The sequence below is a fragment of the Electrophorus electricus genome, chromosome 14, assembly GCF_041902795.1.
Source record: "Electrophorus electricus isolate QZ-2024a chromosome 14, ASM4190279v1, whole genome shotgun sequence".
In the NCBI taxonomy this organism is placed as follows: Eukaryota; Metazoa; Chordata; class Actinopteri; order Gymnotiformes; family Gymnotidae; genus Electrophorus; species Electrophorus electricus.
The window spans coordinates 21847501-21863419 of NC_137510.1; the positions used below are offsets into that span (position 1 = coordinate 21847501).

The 15919-nt window shown below is 41.2% G+C and overlaps 1 protein-coding gene across 1 annotated transcript; it reads right to left on the reverse strand.

Moving 5' to 3' along the window:
* Positions 1 to 9144: 9144 nt before the first annotated feature.
* Positions 9145 to 15650, reverse strand: hibadhb (3-hydroxyisobutyrate dehydrogenase b). The gene is made up of 8 exons (XM_027000051.3): positions 15511 to 15650; positions 14817 to 14974; positions 14482 to 14591; positions 14056 to 14177; positions 10818 to 10951; positions 10635 to 10711; positions 10193 to 10349; positions 9145 to 9959 (listed from the first exon to the last, which is right to left on the reverse strand). The coding sequence occupies exons 1-8, from the start codon at positions 15575 to 15577 to the stop codon at positions 9810 to 9812; spliced, it is 975 nt and encodes a 324-aa protein (XP_026855852.2). The 5' UTR covers positions 15578 to 15650; the 3' UTR covers positions 9145 to 9809.
* Positions 15651 to 15919: the final 269 nt, after the last annotated feature.

Below are 15919 nucleotides of genomic sequence, written 5' to 3' on the forward strand. Positions count from 1 at the left end.
GAGGAAAATGTAGGCTACACACATTACAAAAGAAATTTTAAATTCAATCCAATTCATGTTTCCTTTTTTTCAGAATTTCTACTGTTAAAAAGACTCCTGTATGTTATCAAAAATGATTAAACACGACTGTTCTCGTTTCTCTGATAGGCCATCAAATTCTACTTCAAACAAAGATTGCGCAAATACTATCACTTTCATTAGTGTTACGTTGTATTATTTGTAATATTTGGTTAACTTCTTAAAATGTAGGCTAACAAGGCAGTAAAAGTAATAAGAAGATGACAATAGTTTCTGGTGTAAAGAGTAAAAACTTTTTAAAAAATTCCCTTTTACATAAATAAGAACATCGATATAAGTTCTAGTTCTAATAAACTATTAATGAGTTACTAAATACTACTAGTAGGCTACTGTTACCGATAACAACAACAATAACCACGATAATACAAAGTTAAATAACCCAGATTAAAATTCATATTAAAGTGCGGATTCATTACTTTCTTTGAGCCTCCCCGTGCGTCGGTGCATTATAAATAAGACGTTTCACTCTGAATTTCACCGCTACTTTGATTGTTCCAGTGCCACGCGAAAGGGAAAGAGGAAAGAATGACTCTAACAAGCGATTCGTTGCACGTTTTTAGAATGCGCCGAGGGCTTCCTATTTTTGGCAACGCTGTCTTACTCACCGGCCAGCACAGCGCAGGAGATATCTTACGTGGAACAAGCGACACGCTATATATTTGCTCCATTTCTGAGTTCTCTTAAGGTAATGACAGATATATTTCTCTGCCAATGTCGTGTAATATAACAGAAGGTGCAATCGAGCTTTTCTACATCAACAACACCCAATGTTAAATGTGAGTGTTCCTCAACATATTTAGATTCCGATGATTAATTACATGTAACTCTGTGATACACTGTTTAGCTTCAGATGCAATTCAACAGCCTAATTCTTTCCCTTTGGACTCTGGCTGGTTGTTTTAAGGTTGTGGTGGGTCTATAGAAGTGGGCAGTAGTAGCCAAACCAATATAATATAAGGCTAGTGGTAATAAAATTATTGCGGTGTCGTTCAATGTACTATTCTACTATTTATCATAACTATTTATGGTTCTCAATTTTATGGACCAGTTAAGATAGACAGATACCGCAACGGCGTGCTCTGCAGGACATTAAAATCACAATGAAGAGGCGCGTGAGACGCAATTAAACATAATTGGGTGACTTTAGGACTTTGGAAAACCAGAAACTGAACGTGCAAATAAGGAAATAGGTAAATCTCTTTAGGATAAATTTAGCATCCCACAGGAAAGTGAAAGTAAGGCGGATAGGGGCTCATTTTGTCCTCATGTTTAAAATATTGACGATGTAGAATGAAGATTATTTAAAATACTGGGAATATATACATCACATCAGACTATACCTTGATATCATGGCATAACTGGATATATGAAAACAACCCAAACATGCGAAGTATTGTAGAGGCTAATGTGTTTGCTTCTGCCGGGGCCTGTACAGCCGACCTTAAATGTAGCCGTTAGTCTGCCAGTGTTTGGAACTAACACCCAAATGACATATTAAGAAATGTATTCGACACAAGCTTGATTTCAAACTCATTGCATAGTCTTATATGTTTCCTTTGTGTGAAATTATGCCTTTAGGCACACAGTCTAAAACAACAAGTGTATAATTCACGCAATAATACACATATAGCCTATGGATACTTTTTAAAAGAGTATATTCAAAATTCATGAATAAGTTGCAAACCTTTTGTCTTTTACTTCAGTATTTCCGTAATATCAAACATGCTGTTAGCACTGAGTTCCCACGCGATTAGTACGCTAAACTGTGCAAATGTATTTGAAGTTCTAACTTGAATTAATCGACTGAAAAAAAGTGGTTTAATTTAAAATGCTTCGTTGCAAGTAACCATTTTTGTTTATATAAACTAATGGATAACTGTAAGAATAGCTAATCTACAGGCTATAATCAATTATTCATGCACTAGACTGTAAGCAGTCTACTTTAAATTCGTGTCTGACGATTGTATTTATACAAGTAAAGAACTTAAATTTTATTCTAAATTAACTATGAAAATAATAACTGATGATTATTCTATTGCTAATCTGATGTAGCCAAGTAATGTAACACCGAATTCCAAATAAGACACCTACGTACATAGAATATTTCAAGGAATTTTAATGTTTTAAAAACGATTGCCGTTTAAACCGATGTATGATGTCATCCCTAGGTATATTGGTTAAACAGGATTTCATGTTCTGTTTGGTAAATCTTAAACATAGTTTTATTAAGCGTAATTGCACCTAATGCACTTAATCATAACTATTTTTAAACATAAATAACATTTACAATAGCGTTTACATTAGGCATCGTAACTTGTATTTTGTAACGTTATCGTATCAACTATTTTTTTTCTTATTTAGGATATTTAAAAACATTTTAGTTGGTCGCATGAACACATGAATCGATGGGTTTCAATAAACCACAGAACATTAGTATTCAAAAGTATCTTTGCGTGTGTGAACATGCATGTAAAGCAACAGATTGAAGAATTATTCAGCTTTCGATTTTCATTTTGAAATGATAAAACCCCACCATTATTTCAATAGATATAACCCAGAACCTTTCTGACAGCTACACCACGGCGGACGGACCATCACCATACATGAACACTGACTCTTAAAAGATAGGAATTGCATGCCATAATATTTGTTTGTTTTTTTTCCCACGTATAAATATACATATACATATATAAATATCTTATAACATACTAGAATGTGTCTGTCAGCGTATTTACCTCAAGCAGGCTAGAATGAGTGATGTTTGTGAGAAGGCTACACGTGCAGTCCTGTGTCAGTTCAAACAGTTGAAGCCGAGTTGGACATGTGGACATCCTCATATAAATCGTCTTTTTCTTCCTCTGGGGCACAAAATACTGCCTTCAGATAGTGACTCGTTAGTGTTGTCTCATCATTAGACAAAGGCTAGGACAGTAGCCTAAAAAAATATTGATTTCTTTTAGAGCTTCACTTTACACCTTGAGTAGGCCTTAAAGAGCGTTAAAACGTGTTTAGGTTATGACACAACATAATAGTAGCTGTCGCCGTATCCAGTCTATCCGAACACAGTTAATCAGCATTTAAAATGACTTTAAAAATCGTATATATTGTCTATTCAAAATTTTCTCTTTTTTATGTTTTCTAGGTTACAAGTTATTTGGCATTTGAAATGTAGGCTAACTAAATTATTTTTATAACCTTTAAACGTCAAAAGCAAATGCCTTGGTTGCATGACTTCCTGTTTTAGGACAATCCTAAATCCGTAAAAAGAACCAGCGCTACAGTCCTAGAATATATTAACGGTGTCTATCCTGCAGATAATGTCTACTCCTACTTCAGATGAAGAATTCTGAGCAAGCAGACCATAGGTAGAACTGATCTTAAACCTAATCCTAAATAGAAAAGCCACACAATAAAGCTAACTTCTGCAGGAAGATATAGTAGGCTATGTCTTTGACCAAGTGTAGGCTAAGCATGCCACAGTGGTGCACTGTTTGTAAAACCTGTCAGTTAGATAACACAACACTTAGGCCTCCTTGCTTAATGGACTTTTTATAGCTTTGTCTTGTGATCATGTGACAGCTAGCATTATAGACATTGTGTGGTTCAGATCTTAAACATACCGCCACTTTGATTCCTCTGCCTTTTCCTAACAGAGAGACAGACAGAGAGACAGACAGAGAGAGAGTGCGCGAGCTCAGGCTGTGTTGTAGTTGATCTAGACAGCTGGACTGCCTAGGTACACTAATTAGGTTGCTAAACAAAGCATTCACCATGATTACTGGGATCATCCAACATTAAACATATTAATTAATCTATTAATTAATTAAATTAAAAATGTAAAATGCTAATGTAACATTTAAAGTTACACAAGACCATAACTTGAATTCAAGGCACAAGTAAAGAATATCAGATTTATTTTGGGGCGGTTAACATTTTGGAATAAAAGCACAATTTGTACTGACATGCATATAAATGAGATCGATTAGAAGGTAAAGTATAAAGTATAAAAGTTGCACACTACACACAGTTACTGTGTGAGGTCCTGCAACCTTCTGACATCATCACACTTCTGTCTTCTCTGTCTGCTTTTGGAGTTTCTAGACATAAACCAAAGTTGAGAGACTTGCTTGATGTCTTTGAGAAGCAATTTTGATACCCGCACAGAAAAATCAACCCAGCATCAAAATTCATCATTCAGATTGATAAGGTGCAAAATAAAAACATCAATAACAACAATAACAACAAAACCAATATTTAAACTGCTGTGATTGATTTTGAAGTTCTTGCTAACATCAGATCAGCCAACGAAGTGGTCCACCTTCCACCACCTCCCTTTAATCCCATGCCCTGCAAAACATTCTCCAAAGTCCCTCCCACCAAAGGTGTGCATACTTTACACTTGGCCTACACCCTTATGTGCACACAAAATAATTGATAGGCAGGGAGGACCACGTCCCTGTAGAGATGTTTCCTGATTGGGGAAATTTCCTAATGCAGGTGGAATCTGTTTAAATCTTCTGATTGCAAACCACATGGCAGACCTTTGCTTTGTCATAGCTTTAGTGTTAGCTAGCAGGATGCTAAGCGATTGTGTTCCACCGGGACCACAGTTTGAGGAAAGAAGCTTTGGATGTGGATAGTACTGTGAGGACAAAGAAATCAAGATTGTCATTTCAACTGCAAATGACTTGTATTACAAGTATAATCTACTGTTCTTTGACAGCAGAGACTGATGAGAAATGTAAGCTTCTTATAATGTCTTTGTTCATCTTGTTTTTACCTCCAGCATGGCCACTAAGAAGGCTGCTGTGTGTGCGCTCGATGGCAGCGGGCATAGGCAGCACTGATCAACTTGTACATCTCTCCAGAGTTTGGTCCAAGTTCTGGAAGCCTGTTTGACAAGAGAAGCAAGACCCTTGAGCTCCACATGATGATTAAAAAAGTCCCACAATTACAGCCAGGGAGCCTGAAATGTTGGGATAAATTAGAAAGGACATTTAGGAGAACACTGAACAGGAATATAAGGTAAATGTCCACCAATGTAATGGGAAGGTCAAATTTGTGGGGAAAAATAAATATGAGATTTTTGAAGTATGGAGAAACATTTAACAGTTCACTGAGTCACACACGTTGGGTGGTGGGTACACAAGGCAACGAAGCAAAGACAACCAGGGAGTTCACAGGGCAAAAGAGTGGAAGCTTTGGATAGTCTCTGTAAAGGTCTCCTAGTTTATATTCAGTTGAGCATGAATTTCACTGGCTAATTGCAGAGAAGACTTTAACAAAAAAGTGATGATCATGGTTATTGGAATGTGCATGACACTCACAGTCTTGATAAAGTGCAACCTTTAGTGTTATTTCTGTTCATGGCAATTCAAGTCAATTTGTCTGAACATGTATGCTCAGAGATTCCTTTGGGTCACATAATTCAGCATTTTAGCATTTCTTTTCATTTCTATGCTGAAGATAGTTGTATTTATCTGTAAAACATCATAACTTTGATAGATTGGTCAACCAAACTGCCTCACAACTGCCTACATGTAAATAAGGTAAAAAGTGAAGTCATCATTGTTAGTTTTGAAGACATTTCTAGGACTTTCCAGCTAGTTCTTGGTTCTTTGGAGTGAAGTATTAAACCTGTTTCTAAATATTTGGGTGTTTTCCGTGACCCTTGTGTGAGCTTTTTGCTTCTTGTTAAGAAACATGCTCAGTCCTGTTTCTTCCAATTAAGAAATATCGCTACAGTAAGAAATGGCCTACTTTTTCACGATACTGGGGGGAAAAAAACATTCATGCCTTCGTGTTTTGATTGGATTACTGTAATGCACTGTTTACCAATCATGGTGAAATTTTTCACCTTCAACTTTGTACAAATTGCATCTTCTCACTAGGTCTAAGTCTAGGATGCATATTTCCCCAGTGCTGGATTCTCTTCACTGATTACCAGTGAGTTTTAGAATTTGTATTAAAATATTGGTGCCATTCTATCAAGCATTACACGAAGACGCCTCCAGGTGTATTTCAGATGTATTTTCCTCACATAAGAATAAGAGCACTCTTAGATCATCAGACCAGGGGCTGCTAGTTTTCCCTAGAACAAAGTTAAAATCAAAGGGGGACATTTGTGATGTACACACCTAAATTTTGAAACGAGCTTCCTGTGGCTAAAAGACTATCAGACTCTGTGTGCATTTTTTAGAAATGTCTTAAAACTTAATTTTATTCTCTGTCTTTTTTTGTGATCCCTAATTCCTGATGGTTAATACATGCAGTGATTTTCATTATTTGTTGTGTCACATGGTGTGTGGTCTGCAACTGTACTTTATGTAATAATAAAAATTCTAAGTAAAAATATTATTGCATTGTAAAAATAATTTAATTTTAAAAAGCAAGGCTGAAACAATTCTAAAACAATAAAGAATAAACGACACAACCAGAACAAGGACATTCTGCACTTTATTCCTCATTCACAACCTTCCCCCAATTCCACCACCAATATTCCGTGAAGACATGTTCACCGTTCCATTTCAGAACTGCTCCTACTGTATTGAATCAAAGATTTCATTCTATCTTGTTTAATATGTTACAGTGTTTGTCAATAATCCAATAATGTAGTTAGAATGTGGCATTATCAACTGAACTAGGTGTGTGTGAGAGTAATATACAGAGGGCGTGTGAAACACAGACAGGGTGGGTGGGAGTTCCTGTTAAGCCTGTCAGGTTTGTCATTCAGAGTGTGACGCACTGCCCGTGCACTTGCGCTGTGGACCATTTCCAAACACACTGAATTACACACACCACATGTAAAACGGAGGAAAGCATGTCAAATTTCCACCAGAAAATGAATTTGACATGATGTTAATAGGCTTATGCGTCATTTTTAGCAGCCAACATGTTTGACCAGCATAGTTGCAGCTTCAAGGAGCATTCCTCCTGATGGAGCACCGCATTCAGTGACTTTAGTCACCTGTAGAAACAGGATTATTCTGTTGCTAATAAATGATCTCAGTGAGCATCAGATTCTAGAAATGCAAGCCTTGCTGTAGTTAAAGGCAGCTAGGTGGGACTTCACCATAACAAAAACAATTTGGTCCTCGCACTGATTGGTTTCATGTAAAAGCAGTTTCTTATTTTTCAGCATATATTCTTACACATAAACAAAAAGCAAAAATAAGTGCATAGGAATTGTTTAATAATTTAACTTTCAATCCTTGTTCATTTAATATACATGGTTTATTCTGTTTCTGTATTTCTGTCTATTTGTTCATTTCTGTTTCTTGTTAATAACTGAAAAGAAATCTAACTATGTTGTCTGATAGTTTACAAAGTAACTTGGGACAATTATCACCAGGCAGCAGCAGCTATGTAGCTGCCCAGCCTTTGGCACGGATGCCTCCAGAGGTTTTCCATCACCATTAATTATACAAACCTTTCAGCTGTGAAGTTTCTCATGACTTCATTGTTCAACCTCGAATAACTGGATTATTTTTTAAAAAGTAAAAGTAAAAGATGTTGCTAATAATTTGCAAAAAGCAAAAGTTTGATGGCAGTTTTTTAAAAATTGCCAAGTTGCTAATACATTTGTTTACAGAAAGTATGCCCAATGGCCATTTGTCCATGCTGTTACATATACAAGTAGACTTGAAATTCCCTTATGATCCACCTATAAGATCAAAATAGCTGTAATCATGGCTGAAGGTGGTACAGGGAGGAACACTTCCACAGCACTAGTAGCCCATGCTGATAATGAACATCCAATCAACCCTGTAAAAACTCCCATTGCCGTGGTGTCATAGACAATATGGGCTCCTGACGGGTACTTGCATACGATCCGCCTTCATACTCCTTAGCGTGGATGATTGAAAGTGGTAGAGCTTTGCTTAGAAATTAATAGGTCCTGCACTCATGTGGTCATAAAAGCGCAAGTTTCTGCAAAGGCAAATTAATTTCCCTTTCAGCACTTGCATTATAAAATTCATCACCTACCGTTCTCCTCCGATGGAAACAAAGTGGGTAGGAGTGCGATCTCAGCGGGTTTTACTCTTTAACTGGTGCGATAATAGGATCTTCATAAACATTTGCTAATAATTCGATAGATTCTAAAGAGGCCGGGCTTACCTCTGTCCTCACTGAAGTGCGTCAAGGAGTGTTCTTGGCGCAACTCCACTGAGGTCTTCATTCATTTTACAATGCTGGCACTCAAGGAGTTGTGAACAAATTTGAAGGCACACTTCAGACAACTTCTGTCATGAGCTGTTTGTACATGCATATTCAAAAGTTCAAAATGTTTAGCTAGATTAATCTGAACAGGATGTGAAAGTACCGATGGGGGGGGGGGGGGGGAATCAGCAAGGCAAAACTGTGGTACAATTCAGTGAATGTTCACATCAATAAAAATTCTGTAGTAGCTTGAAAGAAGTATTGGTGACTCTGTAGGCCATGGTAGCAATTTCTCCTACAAGTGGTTGACTACAGCTCTACAGCTGTTGCAAGTGCAACCTGCAAAATTATAACCCAGTGCAAACATAGTTACATCACATATCACGTCAAATATAAGTACAGGTATTAGAGGTGTCGTGAAACAGGGCGGGTGATCTTTGGTGGGAGATAACCACTGAAAACTGAGTCTCCCGTGGATACACGATGCCCCCAACCATGGCAAAGCAAGGTTGCGGAGGCGCGCACCAAGTCCCAGACTTTCATTGCTGTATCAGATTTACTTTCACTGAAGACCTTGGCTGTTCCGATCTTTTCATTCCCGATATAGCTGCACTGTGACTTTGACGTTACTAAATGACATTAGTAAACATGTATTAGCCTTCACACTTTAGGGTAGTGGGGCATATTTCAAATGAAAGGTCGGGCGATTAAATAACAGAGGCGTGACTGGTTGTTATGCTTTCAGTCTTTAGGATGGCCTACCAAACCAGTGAAAATGAGCTCAGGGTGTCCCAGCTGCCCATTTCCTGAAAACATAAACTATAAGAACATAAAAGGATAAGAGTCAGTGAGACTGTTGGTCAAGACCTGGAGTGCCAAGTCCTGTGAAAAGCAACTCCCCCTCTCTTTGATTTTCTGTTTTAATTTCAAACTCAGAGGTACATCGATATAGCATGCAGATTCCATTGCAAAAATAAACCTGCCAGACTTTACAGCTGAAATTCAGAAAGTAGAGTCCATGGAAAGATGAATAATGAAGAAAAACGTACCCTCTAAAAACAAATGAGAAGAGAAAATAAATAAGCGGGGATGTCCACTGAAACACAGGTTAAGGTGTGCAGTGGCTGAGCTGTGCCGTGTTTATATTTAGTAGGTTCTAAACATGTCACTTCTTCCTTTCAGCTACTGTCAGTTCCTTCAGCAAAAACCATGAGATCAGGTCCAAACTGACCACACTGACCACACTCATAAGTTAGTCTACAGAACAAAATGGAGAAACTGAAAACAAACAAAAAACCAAACCAACCCCTGCCTCGCATTGAATGTCTAGTGTCCTATGCTGGAGTGTGGTTTACACAGGGCAAGCTAAAAAAATTAAATTAAAAATTACGTAACATTTTTAAATATTCCCTCTTACCGCTCTACTCACTCCCTGATAAAACAGGTCTTAGAGAACACTCATGACGATGCAGCACAAACAGATTTTGAGCGCAATGCCTGCCAAGTCGTGACGAGCCAGTCGATGTAGGATAAGGCTATGTTTAGGCTGAGAAGCATTGCCCCTAGTGGCCCTACTCCTCGCGCAGGAACTGGAAGACAGAGGAGAAGTCTTTGCTCGCATAGCCGCGTGCACACATCATGCGGTATATCTGATGAGCCAGTGAGCCCAGTGGCACTGCTGTCTTCGTGTTGCTTGCCGAGTTCTGGGCAAGTCCTAGATCCTGTGGTAAAATGTAGCCAACGTTACCGCAAAGAAACGGACCTCGAAGCATTCATCTGTAGGGTAGTTTTGACAAGACATGTAACAGTAATAAGTAAAGCATTTCAAAACACTTGGCATATGCTCTATTATATAAGTAAAGAATCAATCAAAGACAATCAAGGTGTGGAGGAGTATGGAAAATGAGGTGTTAGACAAAACAAGAACAAGTAAATGGGGGTGGGATTCTCCAACCTTGGCCATCAGTGTAGTCCCAAACCCTCCCTGGTAGTTGTTGGCTGAGGGCACGCCCTCCATCACCCCCGGGACGGGATTATAGGTGTCACTGGACCAGCAGCGGCCGGAGCTCATGTTGAGGATCTTGGCCAGCAGCTTGGGGTCGAGCCCCAGTCTGCCGGAGGAGATCAGAACAGAGGCTGCAGTCATCAAAATCATCTGCACAAGAAACCTGGGCTGGTGAACAAATCTGGTCATGCAATCGCATCCATTAAATAAATAAATTAATTAATTAATTTAAAAAAAAAAAAAAAAAAAGTTTTTCCCATTTTGACTAAACGGGGACCAAATCGTCTCAATTTGCACATGCCACAAAAGAGTGAGAGGCTTGCTTGAATGTAATAGCGGTTTGACTATTGTTCAGTCACCTTCAGGAGTCAGCGATATTGCAAAACTCTACCTGATGCCCAGGTTCATGGTCTCAGCAGTCCCGATCATTCCTATTGCCAGCAGCATGTTGTTGCAGATCTTCGCCGCCTGTCAAGTGGTTACGAGAAACACAGGAACACACAACAGGAACCAATCATCCCTGACAGACAGAAGAAGCCCGGAAGGACGCCTGCGTGCAGCGCCGGGGGCCTACCTGCCCTGTGCCAACCTGACCGCAGTACACTACGTTGGCACCCATGCAGCTCAACAGCTCTTTGGCTGCTGTGAACTCCTCCTCTGCTCCGCCCACCATGAAGGTCAGCTTTCCTGAAGTGGCAGCTCCAACACCTGTACAAATGCGGTAATGGTGGCACCTTACAGATGAATCTTCTGGAAGGCCAGAGTGCCAAACTTTAGGGTTTGCAATTTAATAATCCCTGACCCTGAATTAGGTGTGCTGTAGCTAGGAAAATCCATCTGTTCACTGCTATGGCCCACAGAAAGCAGTCCGAATAACAGGGCTGCACAGATTAATGTGCATAATCATAATATGCATTATGTATGTCATTCTTACTTAAAGTTGTGAGTGATGAGTGTGCTACTTGGACTAAATGTAGCTGCGGTAGATGAAAGAGTAGATTAAAGAGTAGATGAAAGATTCTCTGCCCTTGTTAATAAGTGACAAACTCTACTTAAAGTCAAGTGTCAACAGATGGCAACTGTTGCTGAGAAAATGATGCATTAAAAAAGAAAGATATCCTGCAGTTCAAAGACGCCTACAACTCGGTTCGTTAGGTGTCACGGCACGTCCACTTTGCTACATACCTTCATTCATTCTGAGGTATGCAGCAAAAATTAAACAAAACCAAACCAACAACAACAACAACAAAAGCTAAGAACCCAACAACCACGAAAAGTCAAATATGGAGAAGCCAAGTGCTTGATAGGCGCTCCTGAGCTTCTGCAGCATTGCAGGCCCTTAATTACACAGGCGGAGAAAGCTCTGGAACTACCGCCGTTTTCTTTCACACGCGGACGGCAGTGACGTCAGGCCCGGTTTTGTTGTGGCTTGCTTTCTCATGGCGGCCAGCTTTCTCGAGAAGGCAGAACCCAGACCGGTGTCTACCGGCCGAGCCGAGTTCAGAGAGTGAGCAGCTCTGTGGAATTCTTACCAACGCTTTTCGAAGCCAAGAGCCGTTTCGGTGGCGCTAGCTTCAAACCGTGCTGACGCAGACTAGTCGGGAGAGGTAACAATTTAAGGAAAGAAAACTGGTAGCACATTGCTGTTTGCGTGCCCAAAAAGCCAGAGGCACCAAGTTCCTGATTAAAAGGGAATACAGGCCTTTAAACTCACAGCGGGCGCTGACTGAGTAGAATACACCCAGCTGCCTTAGAACGTGAGGTATCTGTTGCACCTCTGCCAAGCGTATATTAAAGGACTGTTGTGGGTTCACATTGACACAACAGGGACAGACTGAATTTTAAAAAAGTCCTCCCCTCATATTTAGGAGTCACAAACATGGTCCCATTAAAATATACCGTCTACACACACTATGTGTGCTACGAACTCGGCTGCATCATACTATACAGCCCGTTTCATTTTCCTGCATGCACGGAACACCTTCACCAAAGATTTTAGTTTCACTGCTGCTGTCGTTGGCTGAAACCTGCCAGTGCATGACCCCGGCCTTTTCAGCGATGAGACTGGGGGAAGAGCACGCGCATGGGAGGAGCGACGTGCGTATCCGGAACGGCTGAAGATAATCATATACTGCTTCGGTTTCGCCGGCAGCCCCCGTCCCCTCCCGGGATGGAACTGAAACTCTTGTGCGAGCAGTCTCTGGGCCGAGGCGGGCGGGGGAGGTGGCAGCGTGCCGGATTAAGAGCTAACCGAGAGAGACGGCGGCACTCGGAGCCAAAGGTTCGCAAATGAGCCCTGCAGTACTCGGCCAGCCCCAGTCAGGCTTGGCGTGAGGGGCTGGAGCAGCTCAAGCCTGGTGCAGCGGGAGAGGGGAGGAAAGGCATAAATCTCCATTAATCTGTTGCGACTGGATCGTAAAAAACGGCTGAGGAGCTCAAAGAAAGTGGGTCATACTGGAGAGGTGGAGAGCAAACAGAAAGGCTGTATGATGGATGTGCATATTTACCGCGCTCGCGCGCACGTGCTCGCGCGCACTCAGACTCCAGGAGTCTGCCTGTGTGTGGGAAATGCCATGAGCCGCTATCCCCACTGCCTCTCTGATTCTCCCCCCCCCACACGCGCGAGCGCACACACACACACACACACACACACACACGCACACACACACGCATACATAAAACAAACATGGGCTCAGTGGAGACAGACTGGGCCTCCCTCTCTTTATGGGCCTCTGTCTCTACATGAGCAGTAAACGCAGGGGGTGAAACATTACATTGCACATGAAAGGTAATGGTCTAAAAGTGTGCTATTTTGAAGGACAGTGAAACTGTGCTGATATGTGAAACTACATCCCTGTGCAACTTCAGTGGCATCCTGCTTACCCTCACTATGCTGCTGCATGTCAACCACACACACACACACACACACACACACACACAGCTTACAGGAACTTGGCTGAAGAATAGAAGACTGAGATACTTTGTTTAGATACTGTGATTCGAGTGCTCAGACAGCATGTGCCTCTATCGGTGAGGTATCCATAGAGACAGAGGAAACCAGCCAGGTAAGAGAGCCCAGGATGCAAGACAAAGTGTGCTGGGAGCACTTGTCTGACTTGTCTGAGCACTTGTCTGGTTTAAGGAAAATGGACACCAAGATGAAGCACAAAATGCTCACTGCCCTCTGCACAACTGCAGATCAGTCACTGTGGACTGAGAAATACAGAGAGAACAGAGCGGGAGAGATATGTGTGCTGTAGTCTACTAATGTACAGCAGCTCTGGCAAGCAAACATATGGACACTGACTAAATCCACCTACTTTAGGCAGCCTAGAGAACTCCTGAGACTGATTGCAGTCAAGCTTCTGAAATATAACAGGAAAGCAGTGTTTTCAAATATCAATTTCACCCACTCAACTCTTATGCTAACTACGTCAACAACTTCAGTGTAGCTATTTGAATGAAGCTTGCCCCCCTCCCAGTGACCAGTTGGACACCTCACTGTGCTTGAAGCTTGAATGTTAAATGCTCATTTGTTCATGCTCGTCTATGAGAAAAGGACCCTGCTGTCCTTCCCTCTCAATCGGAATCTTTTTTTTTTTTTTTTCCTCCATTCTCTGACACCACTGCCGGTAACAGATGACTCAGGCTCAAATCATGCATTTCCCATACTGAGCAAAGTGTAAGGAAAGTGTCTCATTGTGAATCAGTGCAGCCTGCGCATGTGTGAAAGCAATAAACATTACCACCCAACAAACAGTCCTGTCTGGTTTTGGTTAGAATGGCGATGTCGACGCGGCGTGGGCCCTCACCTCCAGACACCGGGGCATCCATAAACACGGCTCCCGTTTTTTCAGCAGCAACGGCCATCTCCTTGGACACAGCAGGATCAATGGTGCTAGAATCAATGAGGAGGGAGCCTTTCTTCACCTTCCTGTGTGGGAACAGCAAAGATACAGGCATGTGAGAAAGCACACGTGTGAACAGATTTTGATTGGAACGACTGGCAATACACCAACACCAACACTCTAGCTTTCGATTTGAACCATCACACAATTGGCGATTTGCAACACTCGGTTGCACTCTATGCCCGAACATTTGATCTATTACCTCTAGTTGTTGTACAGTTTCATATAAGACTGAACGTGACAAAATGTGACATAAATGACCTTGCACTGAACAAACAATTATGACTAAAGGTTGCGAGACAGAGGAATAACAAGGGAAAAGAACCTTACTTCAGAATGCCATTGGGGCCTGTGTACACATCAATAACGTTAGGGCTGGAGGGCAGCATTGTGATGATGCGGTCCGCCTTGTCAGCCACATCTGCTGGAGTGTCTAGGATCTAAGACCAGGGGGCACAAGGCCAGCGGGGAGGATGGCAAGTGTGAAATTAAAAAAGAGAAAAGCTGGGCTGTCGTACGTGTCATTTCTAGAAGAGAGATGCATGTCAAACTAACTAAATGCCCTGTTTATACCACTATTTATTTTCAGTCAGAGTCACAAAATGATGGCCATCTCATTGCACTGTCGAAACATGTTTTCGTTACTACGACTGATCTGTCCACACCTGAGCACCCAGTTCCTGTAGCTCCTTGCAAGACTCAGGAAAAACATCTGAGGCAATCACAGGATACCCGTGTTTGATGAGATTCTTGGCCATTGGATTTCCCATGTGTCCCAGGCCAATAAAACCCACCTGGGTTTTGGAAGCCATGGACCTGGAACCTGTTAGTGATATTTGAACAACATGTGAACTTGGGCAACAGTGATGCCCTTCCCATAATCGCAAGGTGAACGGCGCAATTAACATTTATTCAAGATTTCCAGTAGATAAAAAATGCAAAATGAAGCTACATTCTGCACATTTTGCATAATCTGACATTACAGATCACCTTACAACTCTGAACAGACCCCTTAAAGACACAATTTGTTTTAGATTTTATGTTTGCTCATAATTCTGACAAAGATCAGACCATGTAGCATATGGCTACATTTATCAGGACCTGACAATGACACATCCATGGCATTAGTGCTCTTAATAGCTAGCCAACACGCTAACGTAATTTTAACTAACAGGATTTAGATTGACATGGCTACAACTATACATGGCTATAAATTGCATTTGGAGCGGGGGGGGGGGGCGGGGGGGGGGAAATAAAACAACTGTCGTTCTTTTTGGCTATAGTTCTAGACACAGTGGAAAAACACATAACGCATACCAAAGAGCAGAGAGCACTGCGAATAAGTTCGACGGAACATACCCTGCAACCAGACATGGTTACGGCACTTTCTCACCAGACTCCGCGACCTCCTTAACAGCGCGGCCATGCTGCTTTGCTGCTGACCTCCGCGTCGGGTGGGGAGGGTGAGTGATGTGACTTCTGACCATACACCTGTGGTCTTGCTCAACCCATCCTCCAACGAAAATCAAGTAAAGGCGGGATAGCCCTCCAAGTCACAGTCTGATTGGATAAGCACAATAAAATGAGGGCTGTTGTCGATAGTTTACAAAGATAGCGAGATCATTTGATATTTTTAATTAATTGGTTTTGTCCGGTTCTTAAAGATTCTGTTGTCGAAATATTCTAATTGTCTATATTTATTCTGTGCGTTGGATAACGAATCTGACGCAAGAAAAGCAGTACTTAGATCTATAGTGTAAGATATTAC